Here is a 16,679-nt window from a genome sequence, read left to right as displayed (position 1 = left end):
ACTGCCTGTGTGTGTACAACAAATGCTTAGCACTATCCTCTGATAAGCCTACTGCTCAACCACACTACCACAAAATAGAGCATTAGAATTATCTACTTTTGCCACTATCTTACCTCTAAGGGGAACCCTTGGACTCTGTGCACACTATTTCCTACTTTGAAATAGTATATACAGAGCCAACTTCCTACACTCTGTAATACATAACTCTATGTCCATGCATTCTATGACAATCCACTGTACCCCACTCTAATCTACTCTGCACCACTGCACTCTGTGCCACTGTACTCTACACCACTTTACCCTATGCCATTACAATCTATGCTACTCTACACAACTGCACTCTACCCTTCACCACTCTATGCCCATTCACTCTACGCCACTTCACTCTACTCTGAAATACATATACTGTATGCCACTGTAGTCTAAGCCATTCTGCTCCACTCTACTCTGTGCCCTGCTGTGTATGCCAATCTAACCTTGAAAGGGTTGGAATCCGACCTGGGGCGAATAAACCTCATCGAAGGCGGCGGTGGCTGACGCTGCTCCAACTCAGAGTCGTCGGGATTATGAATTGGGTCGACGTCGATAGTGGCCACCCTTGAGTTGGGAAAGGTCTCAAGGGTGTGACCGGTGCTGGTGCGGATCCGCACACTGATCCGGAGGTGGCTAGTGCCGAAGCTGCCTGCGCAGAACCCGAAGGCCCCTCAGCTGAACCCCTTGGGCCCAAAGGCACCGTATCGGGGTCAGACCGCCCAAATAGGAGGCGCATGGGCTCATAAAACTCTTTTTAAGCAGGGCGGGGGTCGCTCGTGCTCTGGGAAAACTCAAGGAAGCACGGAGCCGACCCAGAAGCAGGCTCCGAGGATTGAGGCCTTGTGCGTGGGTGCTTTTCCCGCATTGCATCAGCCGAGCGACGAGGAGAAGTTGGAGAGCGATAGGACTTCTTTGATTTTTTCTTCTTCTTCTTCTTCTTCTTCTTACCTTGACCTGAGGATTTAGAAGAAGACGAGTGGTGATGACTCCGCTATCGATCTCAAGACCTTCCTCTCGAGCAAGACTGGGACCTTCACGGAGTTGAGTGCCGGGCCGCCATTAGCTTTAGGGACCGCTCCCTCAAAGCCTTTGGGTGCATGGCCTGGCATTCGGACCGCAGACAAACCCAATGAGGATCCGTCACCGACATCGTCTAATGACAGTCCTCGCATGGCTTGAACCCGGTCTTCGGGGACATCCTCGATGCACCAACGTTTCACTGAAAAAACTCGACAAAACAGTAGAATTCTGCCAAAAAATAGCCAGGGTAGCCCTTCTCTGGATCAGCACGTGACGCTGAAAGAAAACAACTGACATCACAGCTCAAGGGAGGCATCTATATACTACTCCTGATGTCATCACGGCGACCACGACGCCCGCGGAGTCTACTGACACCACCTACCAACGCACAAGGGTATTGCTTGAAGAAAAATCTCCTGATCCAGTCTGACGCCTGGGGGAAATTCTAAGGTAAGGAATCTGCAACTAGAATATGTCTCTACCAGATATTTTGGTACCGAAGGTAAGTGTAAGGAAATGCCTTCCTTGGCATGGTTACCCCCTGAACTTTTGCCTTTTGTTGATGCCAGTTATGATTGAAAGTGTGCTGGGACCCTGCTAACCAGGCCCCAGCACCAGTGTTCTTTCCCTAAACTGCACCTTTGTTCCCACAATTGGCACAGCCCTGGCACACAGATAAGTCTCTTGCAAATGGTACTCCTGGTACCAAGGGCCCTGTTGCCAGGGAGGGTTTCTAAGGGCTGCAGCATGTCTTATGCCACCCTGGGGACCCCTCACTCAGCACATGTACACTGCCTTACAGCTTGTGTGTGCTTGTGGGGAGAAAATGACTAAGTCGACATGGCACTTCCCTCACAGTGCCATGCCCACCTCTCACTTCCCGTGGCATAGGTAAGTCACCCCTCTAGCGGGCCTTACAGCCCTAAGGCAGGGTGCACAGTACCACAGATGAGGGCATAAGTGCATGAGCACTATGCCCCTACAGTGTCTAAGCAAAACCTTAGACATTGTAAGTGCAGGGTAGCCATGAAGAGTATATGGTCTGGGAGTTTGTCAAATACGAACTCCACAGTTCCATAATGGCTACACCAAAATCTGGGAAGTTTGGTATCAAACTTCTCAGCACTATAAATATACACTGATACCAGTGTGGGGTTTATTGTAAAAATACACCCAGAGGGCATCTTAGAGATGCCTCCTGAATACCAGTCTGACTCCTAGTGCTAGGATGACCAGTTTCTTCCAGCCTGCCACAAGCAGACCAGTTTCTGGCCACATGGGGTGAGTGCCTTTGTCACTCTGTGGCCAGGAACAACTAGCAGGGCATCCCAGCTAGTGGAGATGCCCGCCCCTCTGGCCACTGCTCCCACTTTTGGCAGCAAGGCTGGAGGAGATAATAAGGAAAACAAGGAGGAGCCACACATCAGTCAGGACAGCCCATAATGTGCCCTGAGCTGAGGTGACTCCTGCCTTTAGAAATCCTCCATCTTGAGATTGGAGAATTCCCCCAATAGGAATAGGGCTGTCCCCCCTCCCCTCAGGGAGGAGGCACAAAGAGGGTGCAGTAGCCATTGGCCCCCCAAAACCTAAAAACACCCCTAAATTTAGTATTTAGGTGCGACCCTGAACCCAGGAAATCAGATCCTGCAACCTGCAGAAAGAAGGACTGCTGACCTGACAGTCCCGCAGAGATGATGGAGACGACAACTGACTTAGCCCCAGCCCTACCTGCCTGTCTCCAGACTCAGGGAAGCGACGCACCCAGCGGGACCAGCATCCTCTGAGGACTCAGAGGACTGACCTGCACCTTAAGGACCAAGAACCTCCCGAGGACAGGGGCTCTGTCCAGAAACAACAACCAAACAAGCAACTTTAAAGAGACTCCACTTCCCACCAGAAGCGTGAGTCTTCACAATCTGCACCCGACGCCCCTGGCTCGAGTTTGGAGGAACCAACACTGCAGAGAGGACTCCCAGGCGACTCCAACGACGTGGACACCCTGAGTCGCCCTCCCCGCACCCCCACAGCGACGCCTGCATAGAGGATCCAGAGGATCCCCCTGACAGCGACTGCCACAGGTGAGGTAATGGCTACACTAAGTACTGGGAAGTTTCTCAGCACAATAAATCCACACTGATGCCAGTGTGGGATTTACTTAGAAATGTACACAGAGGGCATTTTAGCGAAGCCCCCTGCATGCCAGCCCAACTGCTAGCGCTAGGCTGACCGGTCTCTACCACCCTGCCATTTCCATACTAGATTCTGGCCACCTGAGGTGAGTCCCTTTGTGCACTCAGTGACCAGGAACAAAGCCTGTCCTGGGTGGAGGTGCTTCACACCTCCCCCTGCAGGAACTGTAACACTGCCAAATAGTGCACAAAGGCACTCACCCCATGTGGTCAGAACCTCGTCTGGAAGTGGCAGGCTGGCATACACCGGTCAGTCCTACACTACCAGGTTAGCTGACCTCTCTAAGATGCCCTCTGTGTGTATTTTTCAATAAATCCCACACTGGCCTCAGTGTGGGTTTATTGTGCTGAGAAGTTTGATACCAAACTTCCCGGTATTCATTCTAGCCATTATGGTGCTGTGGAGTTTGTAATGACGAACTCCCAGACCATATACTCAGTATGATTACCATGCGCTTACAATGTCTAAGAATTGACTTACACACTGTAGGGGCATATTGCTCATGCAGCTATGCCCTCACCTGTGGTATAGTGCACCCTACCTTAGGGCTGTAAGGCCTGCTAGAGGGGTGACTTACCTATGCCACAGGCGGTGGTTTGTGGGCATGGCACTCTGAGGGGAGTGCGATGTCGACTTTGTCTTTTCTCCCCACCAGCACACACAAGCTGCCAGGCAGTATGCATGTACACAGTGAGAGGTACCTTAGGGTGGCAGAATACATGCTGCAGCCCTTGGGGACCTTCCCTGGCCACAAGGCCCTTGGTACCAGGGGTACCTATTACAAGGGTCCTAACTGTGTGCCAGGGCTGTGCCAATTCGGTAAACAAAGGTACAGTTTTGGGAAAGAACACTGGTGCTGGGGCCTGGTTAGCAGGGTCCCAACACACTTCCAATCAAAGCTGGCATCAACACTAGGCAAAAAGTGAGGGGGTAACCATGCCAACAGTGACATTTTCCCACAGACCGGCATTCCCTTTTCAGTGCCCTAGTTTTGCTGCACCATTGGTCACTGTTCTTCATGGCTCTGTGCTTCTGGCGTGGAAAGCCATGTAAAGAAACTGACAATAGTACACCAGGGTGGTGCCTATAAAGGACCAGTGATAACATTTCAGGCGTGGACAACACCAACAGTGGGTGTGGAGCAGATCAACGGCACCTAACAGGGCACAGGGGTACTGCTCGAGAAAATTTCGTTGGGAAATTCTAAGGTAAAGAATCTACAGCTAGATATTGTTTCTACCAGATAAGACATTACCGAAGGCAAGTAACTTATCATCTTTTTTAGTTTTTATATTTACTGTTTGTTGACTATCTTTGATGGTGTATATTTAAACTGTGATAAACTTGCAAACTGTCATTATTTTTAAACATGGTTTCATTCATCCATGTATTAATTCCAGGTTTGTTCCAGGATCATAGTAAAATTACAATGGCCCGGCCTTTAAATCTCAGTTTCTAAATTAACCAAAGATGTATGTCTAAAGTAATAATCTGATTATTTTTTCACTAGCCTATTAAACTAGAAAGTGCATACAATTATTAATCTGAGATGTTTATTATTCAATGGGTTCCTTATATTTTTTTTGTTTCTAGGTAATGTTTCATGACTTCATTGGAATGCAAAGTAATTGTGAAAAACGCATCTTAAAATAGGTTTGGAGTGCTTGTGTTGATTAGGTTTTTTCATATATTTGTTTTTTAGTCTTTGACAGTGTGGATCTGCAGAGCTTCCATGCTATTGTTGTGGAAAAAATGATGAAAGCTTTAAAGTTGAATTCTAGAGATGCCAGATTGAAATTTCCAAGGCTCCTTCAACTCATAGAATTATATCCAGCTGACACTTTGGACCTAATGACAAGAGAGGTTAGTTACGTTGCTATTATCTCTGAGTTTGACATTGAGAAATATGTAAATGTCGCTTTGAACTTACTATCTGATAGAGACTTGTAGTTGCAGATTGCTTACCTTAGAATTTCCCCCAAGCGTCAGACTAGAACTGGAGATTTTTCTTCGAGCAGTACCCTTGCGTGCTGTCTGGTGGTGTCGGTCGACTCCGCGTGCGTCGTCGGCATCGTGGTTGTGGTCGACGTTGCAGTTGTATATAGGCGCCATCCTGGCGTGATGACATCAGTTCTTCTTTTTCCACGCAAGCACAGATGCAGAGAAGAGCTACCCTTAGTCACTTTTTGACTAGCTTAGACTTTTTTTTTACTTTTTGGTGCATCGAGAATGTCACAGAATACTGGGTTGAAACCGTGTGACTCCTGTCACCGAATTATGTCAGTGAAGGATCCGTACCGCATGTCCTTGTGGTGTCTGGAGCACGACCACGACCCGGAGTCGTGCTCCGAGTGCTGGGCCATAAACCCAAAGGTTTTGGCGGCCTGGCACTTAACTCTGCATCGCTCCTGGTCTCATTCGAGAGGAAGGTGTTGAGACTCCTCACAAAGTCATCACTACTCTTTGTCGACCCATTCTAAATCTTGTGGACACTCGGGTCATAGGAAGAAGTGGTAGAAGGTCAAACGTTCTTCAACTTCGCCCCGTCGCTCGACCGATGCGATGCGGGAAGAGCTTCGGCGCCTTAGGCCTCTGTCTGCGGATCTTACTTCTCGGTCGGCTCTGCGCCTCCCCAACTTTCCGGGAGCAGGAGCCACCCCTGCCAAGTTATAAGAGTTTTATGAGGCTATGTGCCTCATCTTTGGGCAGACCCGACCCCCGCTGCATTGCCTTTAGGGCCTGGGGTATCGGATAGGGGCCCCAGGGCTTGAGTGCCGGCGGCTTAGGCTTCGGCCACTGAGGGCCCTTCCAGATCCGTTTTCGGATCCGTACCAAAACCGGTCACCAGCAAAGACGTCAACTTTCCCAATGCCGGTTGGGCCCACAATCAACATCAGCCCAATCTGAGGTCCTTGGCCTTGAGCTTCCTTCTGTGGGGGTGGTCAGGTCTAACCTACTGACTGAGGTGCTTCAGCCTGGGGCTTCCACTTCAGAACCCTTTTTACCCTTAAATGAAGCCCTCATGGATGTCCTTCTGGGTGCCTGGTCCACACCCAACACAGGGGCTCTTGTGAAAAGGACAGGCCATTGGCCTGCACCAAATGACTCTAAATTCCTATCCCAACATCCTATGTCTGAGAGCCTTGACATCCAGGCTTCTTCCTTTGGTGCATTCCCATCCGCTCGTCCGGATAGGTAGTTGAAAAGACCAGATCAATTTGGGAAGAAAATGTTTTCTTCCTCCACTCTGGCATTGCGGTTCGTGAACACAGCATGCCTTTTGGGCCACTACATCCATTCATTGTGGTCCGGGAGGAGGCCCGGGCCATCATCTCCCAAGCCGTTGCTGATGTGAAGTGTAGGAAAGTACCCTCTTTCTTGGCATGGTTACCCCCATTTTCTGCCTGTTGTCAGTGTGTTTGACTGTGTTCACTGGGATCCTGCTAACCAGGACTCCAGTGATTATGCTCTCTCACTTCTAACTTGGTTACTTACACCCCACGTGTCATACTGGTGCCCCCATGTAAGTCCCTAGTATATGTTGTAGGAAGTTGGCTCTGTATATACTATTTCAAAGTAAGAAATAGTGTGCACAGAGTCCAAGGGTTCCCCTTAGAGATAAGATAGTGGCAAAAGTAGATCATTCTAATGCTCTATTTAGTGGCAGTGTGGTCGAGGAGTAGGCTTATCAGAGGGTAGTGTTAAGCATTTGTTGTACACACACAGGCAATAAATGAGGGACACACACTCAAAGACTTAATCTAGGTCAATAGGTTTTTATATTGAAAAATATATTTTCTTACTTTATTTTAAGAACTACAGGTTCAAGATTTACATCAAACACTTTAAATGTAAGGTACTTCACTTAGATACGTTAGGAACTTTGAATGAAAACAATATTATGTACATTGTTTGTAAAAATGGCAATACGCTATTTTCAAAGTGGACACAGTGAAAGAATCATCAGTTGCTGGGGGAGGTAAGTAAAGGTTAGATTAGGAGGTAAGTAAAACACTTACAAGTCTCAGTTCTGGGGCATAGGCAGCCCACCGTTGGGAGTTCAAGGCAACCCCAAAGTTAGCACACCAGCAGCTCAGGGCCGGTCAGGTGCAGAGGTCAAAGAGGTGCCCAAAACACATAGGCGCCTATGGAGAACAGGGGGGTGCTCCGGTTCCAGTCTGCCAGCAGGTAAGTACCTGCATCCTCGGGGGCAGACCAGGGCGGTTTTGTAGAGCACTGGGGGGACACAAGTAGGGATACAAAATACACCCTCAGCGGCACAGGGGCGGAAGAGTGCCGTGTGCAAAGCAGGCGTCGGGTTTCAGGTAGGAAACAGTGGAATGACCCGGGGGTCATTCTAGCGGTTCAGACATGCACGGGGGCTCCTTGGGGCTAGGCAGAGGGTCGCCTGGGGGTCACTCATGCGTTGAAGTTCGGTTCCTTCAGGTCCTAGCGGCTCCGGGTGCAGTGTTCGTTGGTTCCCTTGTGACAGGCAGTTGGGGTCATGGGGGGAGTCTCTGGATTCTCTCTGCAGGCGTTGCTGCAGGGGCTCAGGGGGGTAGTCTCTGGTTACTCACGGGCTCGCAGTCACCGGGGAGTCCTCCCTGGGGTGTTTGTTCCCTGGATCTCGAGACGGGGGCGTCGGGTACAGAGTGGGAAGTCTCACTCTTCCGGCGGAAAACGTGAAGTCTTTGGAAGATGCTTCCTTGTTGCAAAGAAGTAGCTGGTTTTGAACAGGGCCGTTGTTCACTGGAATTTCTTGATCCTTTAGTCCAGGGCAGTCCTCTGAGGCTTCAGAGGTTGCTGGTCCCTGTCGGATGCGTCGCTGGAGCAGGTTTTCGAAGTTGGAGACAGGCCGGTAGGGCTGGGGCCAAAGCAGTTGTCGTCTTCCTCCTTCTCTGCAGGCTTGTAAGTCAGCAGTCCTTCTTGTTTCTTCAGGTTGCAGGAATCTGATTTCCTGGGATCTGGCGAGCCCCTAAATACTGAATTTAGGGGTGTGTTTAGGTCTGGGAGGGCAGTAGCCAATGGCTACTGTCCTTGAGGGTGGCTACACCCTCTTTGTGTCTCCTCCCTGTGGGGAGCGGGGCACATCCCTAATCCTATTGGGGGAATCCTCCAAACTCAAGATGGAGGATTTCTCAAGGCAGGGGTCACCTCAGCTTAGGACACCTGAGGGGCTGTCCTGACTGGTGGGTGACTCCTCCTTGTTTTTCTTATTATCTCCTCCAGCCTTGCCGCCAAAAGTGGGGGCATTGGCCGAAGGGGCGGGCATCTCCACTAGCTGGGATGCCCTGGGGTGCTGTAACAAAAGGGGTGAGCCAGGTGTTACAGTTCCTGCAGGTGGAGGTGTGAAGCACCTCCACCCAGTAGAGGCTTTGTTCCTGGCCACAGAGTGACACAGGCACTCTCCCCATGTGGCCAGCAACATGTCTGGTGTGTGGCAGGCTGGCAGAAACTGGTCAGCCTACACCAGAACTCGGGTAGGTATTCAGGGGGTATCTCTAAGATGCCCTCTGGGTGTATGTTATAATAAATTGCACACTGGCATCAGTGTGCAGTTATTGTGCTGAGAAGTTTGATACAAAACTTCCCAGTTTTCAGTATAGCCATTATGGAACTGTGGAGTTTGTGTTTGACAAATTCCCAGACCATATACTCTTATGGCTACCCTGCACTTACAATGTCTAAGGTTTTGCTTAGCCACTGTAGGGGCATTGGGCTCATGCACATATGCCCTCGTCTGTGGTATAGTGCACCCTGCCTTAGGGCTGTAAGGCCTTCTAGAGGGGTGACTTACCTATGCCACAGGCAGTGTGAGGTTGGCATGGCACTCTGAGGGGAGTGCCATGTCAACTTAGTCATTTTCTCCCCACCAGCACACACAAGCTGTGAGGCAGTGTGCATGTGCTGAGTGAGGGGTCCCTAGGGTGGAATAAGACATGCTGCAGCCTTTAGAGACCTTCCCTAGCATCACTGCCCTTGGTACCAGTGGTACCAGTTACAAGGGACTTACCTGAGTGCCAGGGTTGTTCCAATTGTGGAGACAAAGGTACAGTTTAGGGAAAGAACACTGGTGCTGGGGCCTGGTTAGCAGGATCCCAGCACATTTTCAAATCATAACTTAGCATCTGCAAAGGCAAAATGTTAGGGGGTAACCATGCCAAGGAGGCATTTCCTTACATATGGTATACAGGTACCCATGGCATTGGGGTACCAGGGGATCCCCATGGGCTGCAGCATGTATTATGCCACCCATGGGAACCCATGCAAAGTGTATCTGCAGGGCTGCCCTGGTAGCCTGAGTGAAATGGTGCATGCACCCTTTTCACTACAGGTTACTGTACCAGGTAAGTCACCCCTGTGGCAGGCCCTCCTAGCCCATAGGGCGGGGTGCAAGTACCTGTGTGTGAGAGTACCCCTGCACTAGCAGAGGTGCCCCCACAAACTCCAGTTCCTTTTTCCTGAACTTCGTGAATGCGGGGATGACATTTTATGCGTGCACTGGACATAGGTCACTCCCCGTGTCCAGCCTCATAATGGTAACTCCGAACCTTGGCATGTTTGATATCAAGGTTGGCAGGGACCTCTGGGAGCATCTGAGTGACCAGGTCAGGCATGTGACGTCAGAGCCCCCTCCTGCTAGGTGGTCACCTGGCTTGGTGACCAATCCCCCTTTCAGGGCTATTTGGGGTCTCTCTCTTTTGTGGGGTCCTCAGATTCGGCTTGCAAGATTCCAGCAGGACTCATCTGCAACCTCTACTTTGACTTCAAGCCACTGGGACTTTGACTGGACCCTCCAGGAACTGACAATCTGCATGCACAACAAAGACTTTGCTTGGAACATTGTTTCCACTGCTCGTTCCAGCTTCTGCAACATTGCCCCAACTGCTTCCACCTCACAGACAGGTTTCTGCCCTAATGTTGCTTTAAAAGCTCAAGGCCAGGAGGGCAGAACAAAGGATTTCCTTTGGGAGAGGGGTGTTACACCCCCTATCTTTGAAAATAGGTGTTACAGGCTTGGGAGGGGTAGCCTCCCCAAGCCACTGGAAATGCTTTGAAGGGCACATTTGGTGCCCTCCTTGCAGAATCTAGTCTACATTGGTTCAGGGACTCCTAGTCCCTGCTCTGGCGCTAAACTGGACTACTCCCCTGTCCATCACCACCCCAGCTGTGGTGCTCAGAGCTCCTCCAGAGGGTCACTGGCCTTTGCCATCTTGGATTCAAAGTTGGCAGGGAACTCTGGGAGCATCTGAGTGGCTAGTGCCAGCAGGTGACGTCAGAGCCCTCCCCTGATAGGTGCTTACCTGGTTAGCTGACCAATCCCCCCTTTCAGAGCTATTTAGGGTTTCTCCTTTGGGTGGTTCTTCAGATTCAGATTGCAAGACTCTCTAGCAAGAATCCTCTGCATCCTCCACTTCAACTTCTCACTGATGAAACTGCATCTGGACCCTCCCGAAACTCTACAAACTGCATCAAAGAAGCAAGACGCCTTTTGCAACATTGTATCTTAAGCTCCTTCCTACAACTGCAACTGTTTCCCGGCCGTGCATTCTCTGAGGACAGCCCGTCTTCAGTCTGCACCAGAAGAGTTAAGGAATCACCCTTGGAGTAAGGGAGTCACTCCCCTGCTTCAGCAGGCACCTATTGCAACGATGACTAGCTGTGTGGATCCCCTCTCCTGCTGAGCTGCGTGGATCCTGCGTCACGGGTGGTGGATTGAAGCGATCCTGAGATCCTCCTGTCCTTCCTGGTTGTGGGCAGTGCCATTTTCCGCTAACCGCAAGCTTTGTGTGCGCCAAGCCTTGTTAGCAGACTCCAGCGACACAAACCAGATTGCAATCCTCCATCCGGCGGGTGACATCACTTGCACCAACCAGGAACCCAACTCTGTCTTCTTGGGTGCAGTACTGACTATTCTTCTCTACCGGTGGTTCTTCTTTTGCACCTTCATCCAGGTTAGCAGGGGCTCCTGTTCTCCCTGGACTCTTCTGTGCTTCTTGAACTTGGTCCCCTTCTTCCATAGGTCCTCAGGTCCAGGATTCTACTGTTGGTGTCTTGCAGTTTTTTCATTTCTGTGTGTGTTCTAGAAAAGTTATTGTGTTTTACTCCTGCTTTCCTAGACACTGGGGGTGGGGTCTAGTACTTACCTTTGGGGTTTTCTAGAACTCCTAGCTCCCCTCTACACAATACACTTGCCTAGGTGGGAAACCGACATTGGTATTCCACTTTCTTAGTATGGTTTGTGCTCCACCTAGGCCCATTTCTAACTATTGTGATTTTCACTAATTGCACTGTTTTCTGTTTGTATGCCTATTTCTGCACACTAGTGTATATAATGTGTGTATTACTTACCTCCTAAGGATGTATAGTCTCTATATTATTTTTGGTATTTGTGTCACCAAAAAAAAAGTACCTTTATTTTTTTAACACTGAGTATTTTCTTTCATGTGTGTGAGTACTGTGTGACTACAGTGGTATTGTGTGAGCTTTGCATGTCTCCTAGATAAGTCTTGGCTGCTCATCCACAGCTACCTCTAGAGAGCCTGGCTTCCTAGACACTGCCTACACTTCACTAATGGGGGATAGCTGATCCTGGATTAAGGTGATAACACCATAGATGCTCACCACACACTAGGCCAGCTTCCTACAGATGGTAGAAAGGCTTTCAATGCAATTGGGATCACTCAGAGCTCCAGCAGGTTGATATGCAGTCCAGATTTTGCGGGAGACCAGAGTCCTCTGATCCTCACCTCTTCCAGTTGGGTGCCCCATCCCAGGAGTATTCCATCTGTCACTACTGTCAGATCTGGTTAGGGGAGGTAGAGGAATCTTCCTCTGACCCAGTCGCGGTTCATTAGCCACACTGCAGATGTTTTGCATTTCCCTCTGAGATCTGGACTATGAACCAGTCTCGTTTTTTTAGCCACCACTGCAGGTCTGTTCTCCAGGATGTGGACCCAATCAGAGACATTCCTCAAATGCTGCTCCCAATGAAACTTCAGGTCCCACTGCAGAGCCCCCATATGCCATCCGGCATGTGTCCCCAGCAGGATGGAGGATGCCATTAGTCCCAACTGCCTCAGAGTCCGTGTTATCTAAATCCAGGACAGAGGCTGAAACATCGGTATCATATTCTGAATATCCCGGACTCACCGCTCAGGAGGATAAGCCCGAAACTGTACCGTGTCCAGTACAGCTTGGTTGAAAGTGAGTGTTTGTGAAGAAGTCAGTTGTGACTTTGGCACGTTTTATAATGAATCCCAGCGAATGTAGGTAGTTTGTCATAGTCTGAAGGTGGAAGACGACAGTCTGGGGGTAAGCCTGGATTCAACAGCCAGTCGTCAAGATAGGGAGAGACTTGAACCACAGACCTTCGCAGATGATCTGCCTTTACCGCTGTCACCTTGGTGAACACCCGAGGGGCTCTGGTAAGGTCAAAGGGGAGGATGGTGAATTGAAAATTCTTGTGGCCTATGGTAAACCGCAGATGGTGGCAGTGGGCAAACAGGACAGGGATATAAAAGTAGGCATCCTGCAAATCCAATGCTACCATCCAGTCCCCTAGGTTTTGGGAAGACAAGACCTAAGCCAATATGAGCTTTTTAAATTTCTTCTTCTTGTGGAAGAGATTGAGGGCTCGTAGATCTCAAATAGGATGAAATATTTGTACTTTGTGGGAACCAAGAAGTAGTGGGAATAACAACCACAGCCTACTTCTGGCACCGGACCCCTCTTTATGGCTCCTTTGGCCAAGAATTTGATGACTTCCTCTCTTAGAAAGGACAGATGATTCTCCATCAGCTGATCGTGAGATGGTGGTATGGGGTAGTGTAGTGAGGTGGGTTTTGCCTGTTTTTTAGATACAACTTTGACTGAAGTGCACTGGGATTCCTGCTAATTAGGTCCCCAGCGCCATTGTTCCTTCCCTAAAACAAGACACCTGGTTACGTGATCCCCAAATGACCTGGCCCTTCAGCCCACTATAAGTCCCTAGTAAATGGTACCCATGTTACCTAGGACATGGATACTGCAGAAGGCCCCTCAGAGCTCTGCAGCACAACTTGGCCCACTCTGAGGGACCCATCACCAACTTTGTAGGATCTTTCTGACATGGTTACCCCTCTTTTTTGTCTGGTGTCAGTGTGTTTTGACTATAGTACACTGTGATCCTGCTAACCAGGACCCCAGTGTTGGTGTTCTCTATCTTAAATTTAGTTGGTAATTAACTGTAACACCCCACAATTGGCTTACTAGTATAAACCTGTAGATCTCTATTAGATGGTACTTATGTACCCAGGGCATTGATATACCAGGGGTCCCCCATGGGCTGCAGCATGTATTATGCCACCCTTGCAAACTGTGACTACAGGCCCACCATTGCAGTCTGTTGGAAATGGTGCATGCACCTTTCACTCCAGATATAAGTTTTGCCTTATATCATGGCCACTGCACTCTGATGATCCTACAAGGCAACCCTAAGGTATGCCCTTCAGCCCATCAGCAGGATGCATGATTCTAAGTGTGAGGGTACCCCTGCATGAGTAAAAGTACCCCTACAAACCCCAGACTCGTTTTCGTGGTCTTTGTAAGTATGGGGAAACCATTTTAAGTTAAGAAGTGGACAGCAGTCAGCACGAGATATCCAACTACATAATGGCTTCACCGAATCTGGTCATGTTTGGTGTCAAACATGTTGGAATCATGCAACTGCAATGCTTCCAGTGCTCGTTGCGTGATACCATGTACTTTAGAGGTTTCTTAAGGTTTCTTAGGGGATTCCCATGTCTACCTGTTCAGCATTGCATGGCCTGCATGCACGCCATTGCTGCCGCTGACCCCAGACACTGTTCTTCCCTCCTGCTGCTAAGCTTAACTCGAGCAGGAAAAGGCAGAACAAAGAATTTTCTGTAGAGGAGAGGTGTTACCACCTCTCCTTTAGAAATAGGTGTCTCTGGGCTTGGGCTGGGGTGCTCCTGAGTGCCACCAGACTGCTTTGAAGGGCACGTTTGGTGCCCTCCTTGCATAAAACAGTTTACTCCAGTGCAGGAGCCCCCAGCTCCCTCTCTGATGCAAAACCACTCAAAGAACAGGGGATTGACCACCCCCTGTCCAGCTCCCCCCCTAAGGAGGTGCCCAAAGCTCTGCCAGGTGACAACTTGATTCTGCCATGGAAATAAGGTGATCAGAGGCTCTGCATAGATCTGTCCATGAGATTGGTCTGCAAGATTCTTCTGCAAGACTCTTCTTCACAACACTTCTGCATTCTGTACACTGGAACCTTGTAGGAGGCTGACCTGGCTTATAGTGGGTACCTTGTGGTACTTACACCTTGTGCCAGGTCCAGTTATCCCTTATTAGTAGGTTAGAGGTGTTCTAGCAGCTTAGGCTGATAGAGGTAGCTATAGCAGAGCAGCTTAGGCTGAACTAGGAGACATGCAAAGCTCCTACTACACCACTTATATCATATAGCACTATATCATTAGAAAACACAATACTCAGAGTTACTAAAAATAAAGGTACTTTATTTTAGTGACAATATGGCAAAAGTATGTCAGAGGATATACTTCCTTAGGAGGTAAGTAATATACACCAAATATATACACACAAGCCAAAACCAGGTAAGTTACAGTTAGTAAAATAGTGCAAACACTGTAGAACACAATAGAATGCAATAGGGAGAAATAGGCCTAGAGGCAACACAAACCATATACTCCAAAAGTGGAATGCGAACCACGAATGGACCCCAGGCCTAGTGTAGTGTGTAGAGGGTCGCTGGGAGTGTAAGAAAACACTAAGGGTGTCCAAGATACCCCACCCCAAGACCCTGAAAAGTAGGAGTAAAGTTACCCTACTACCCCAGAAAGACAGTAAAGTCGAGATAGGGGATTCTGCAAGGACAACAACTGACTGCAAAGCACTGAAGACGGATTCCTGGACCTGAGGACCTGTAAAGGAGGGGGACCAAGTCCAAGAGTCACGCAAGTGTCCAGGGGGGGCAGGAGCCCACTAAACCCTGGCTGAAGGTGCAAAAGGGCTGCCTCTGGGTGGAAGAAGCCGAAGATTCAGCAACAATGGAAGGTGCCAGGAACTTCTCCTTTTGTCAGATGTCCCACGGCGTGCTGGAGGATACAGAGTTGTTTCCACGCAGAAAGACCGCAAACAAGCCTTGCTAACTGCAAGAGTCGCGGTTGAGGATTTTGGGTGCTGCCAGGGCCCAGGAAGGACCCCCTTGGAGATAGCAACAAAGAGAGCCCACGCAGAAGCAGGCAGCACCCACAGAAGCGCCTGAACAGGCACTTAGAAGATCTGAGGACGACGGTCGACTCAGAGCAACAAAAGAGGGTCCCACAACATCGAAGTCCAACTCAGCGAGTTGGGCAATGCAGGACGGAGTGCTGGGGACCTGGGCTAGGTTGTGCACGAAGGAAGTCTTGCAGGAGTGCACGAAGCCCAAGCAGCTGCAGCTCACGCAGTACACAGGATTACTGTCTGGCATGGGGAGGCAAGGACTTACCTCCACCAAATTTGGACAGAAGGGCCACTGGACTGTCGAAGACACTTGGACCCAGCTCTTGTGTTCCAGGGACCACACATGTCAGGATGAGAGGGGACCCAGAGGGCCGGGGATGCAGAAGTTTGGTGCCTGCATTGGCAGGGGGAAAATTCAGTCGACCCACGGGAGATTTCTTCTTGGCTTCCAGTGCAGGGGGAAGGCGGACAGCCCTCAGAGCATGTACCACGAGGAAACAGTTGAGAAAGTCGGCAGGATGCGGCGCTACAATGTTGCTGGTAGTCTTCTTGCTACTTTGTTGCGGTTATGCAGACGTCCTGGAGCAGTGAGCGGTCGATCCTTGGCAGAAGTCGAAGAGGGAAGTGCAGAGGAACTCTGGTGAGCTCTTGCATTCGTTATCTGGTGAGATGCCCACAGGAGAGACCCTAAATAGCCCACAGAGGAGGATTGGCTACAGAGAAAGGTAAGCACCTATCAGGAGGGGTCTCTGACGTCACCTGCTGGCACTGGCCACTCAGAGCTGTCCATTGTGCCCTCACACCTCTGCATCTAAGATGGCAGAGGTCTGGGACACACTGGAGGAGCTCTGGGCACCTCCCCTGGGGGGTGCTGGTCAGGGGAGTGGTCACTCCCCTTTCCTTTGTCCAGTTTCGTGCCAGAGCAGGGCTGGGGGGATCCCTGAACCTGTGTAGACTGGCTTATGCAAGGAGGGCACCATCTGTGCCCTTCAAAGCATTTCCAGAGGCCAGGAGAGGCTACTCATCCCAGACCCTTCACACCTATTTCCAAAGGGAGAGGGTGTAACACCCTCTCTCAGAGGAAATCCTTTGTTCTGCCTTCCTGGGACCAGGCTGCCCAGGCCCCATGGGGGCAGAAACCTGTCTGAGGTGTTGGCAGCAGTGGTAGCTGCAGGGGAGACCCCGGA

The 16,679-nt window shown here is 50.0% G+C and overlaps 1 protein-coding gene across 2 annotated transcripts in view; it reads left to right on the top strand.

Annotated features, from left to right (window-relative positions):
• The window catches only part of PRKDC (protein kinase, DNA-activated, catalytic subunit), a 2,139,921-nt gene that overhangs the window by 1,716,705 nt on the left and 406,537 nt on the right, over positions 1-16,679 (top strand). For both annotated transcript variants that reach the window (XM_069220133.1, XM_069220131.1), the window contains one exon: positions 4,946-5,106. In XM_069220133.1, the coding sequence (XP_069076234.1) occupies positions 4,946-5,106 (161 nt within the window). The remainder of the gene's footprint in view (positions 1-4,945; positions 5,107-16,679) is intronic.

The sequence above is a fragment of the Pleurodeles waltl genome, chromosome 2_2 (genome assembly GCF_031143425.1).
Source record: "Pleurodeles waltl isolate 20211129_DDA chromosome 2_2, aPleWal1.hap1.20221129, whole genome shotgun sequence".
Lineage (NCBI taxonomy): Eukaryota > Metazoa > Chordata > Amphibia > Caudata > Salamandridae > Pleurodeles > Pleurodeles waltl.
The sequence above is the reverse complement of the archived record's forward strand: the minus strand, read 5'-3'. Positions and strand labels throughout refer to the sequence as shown.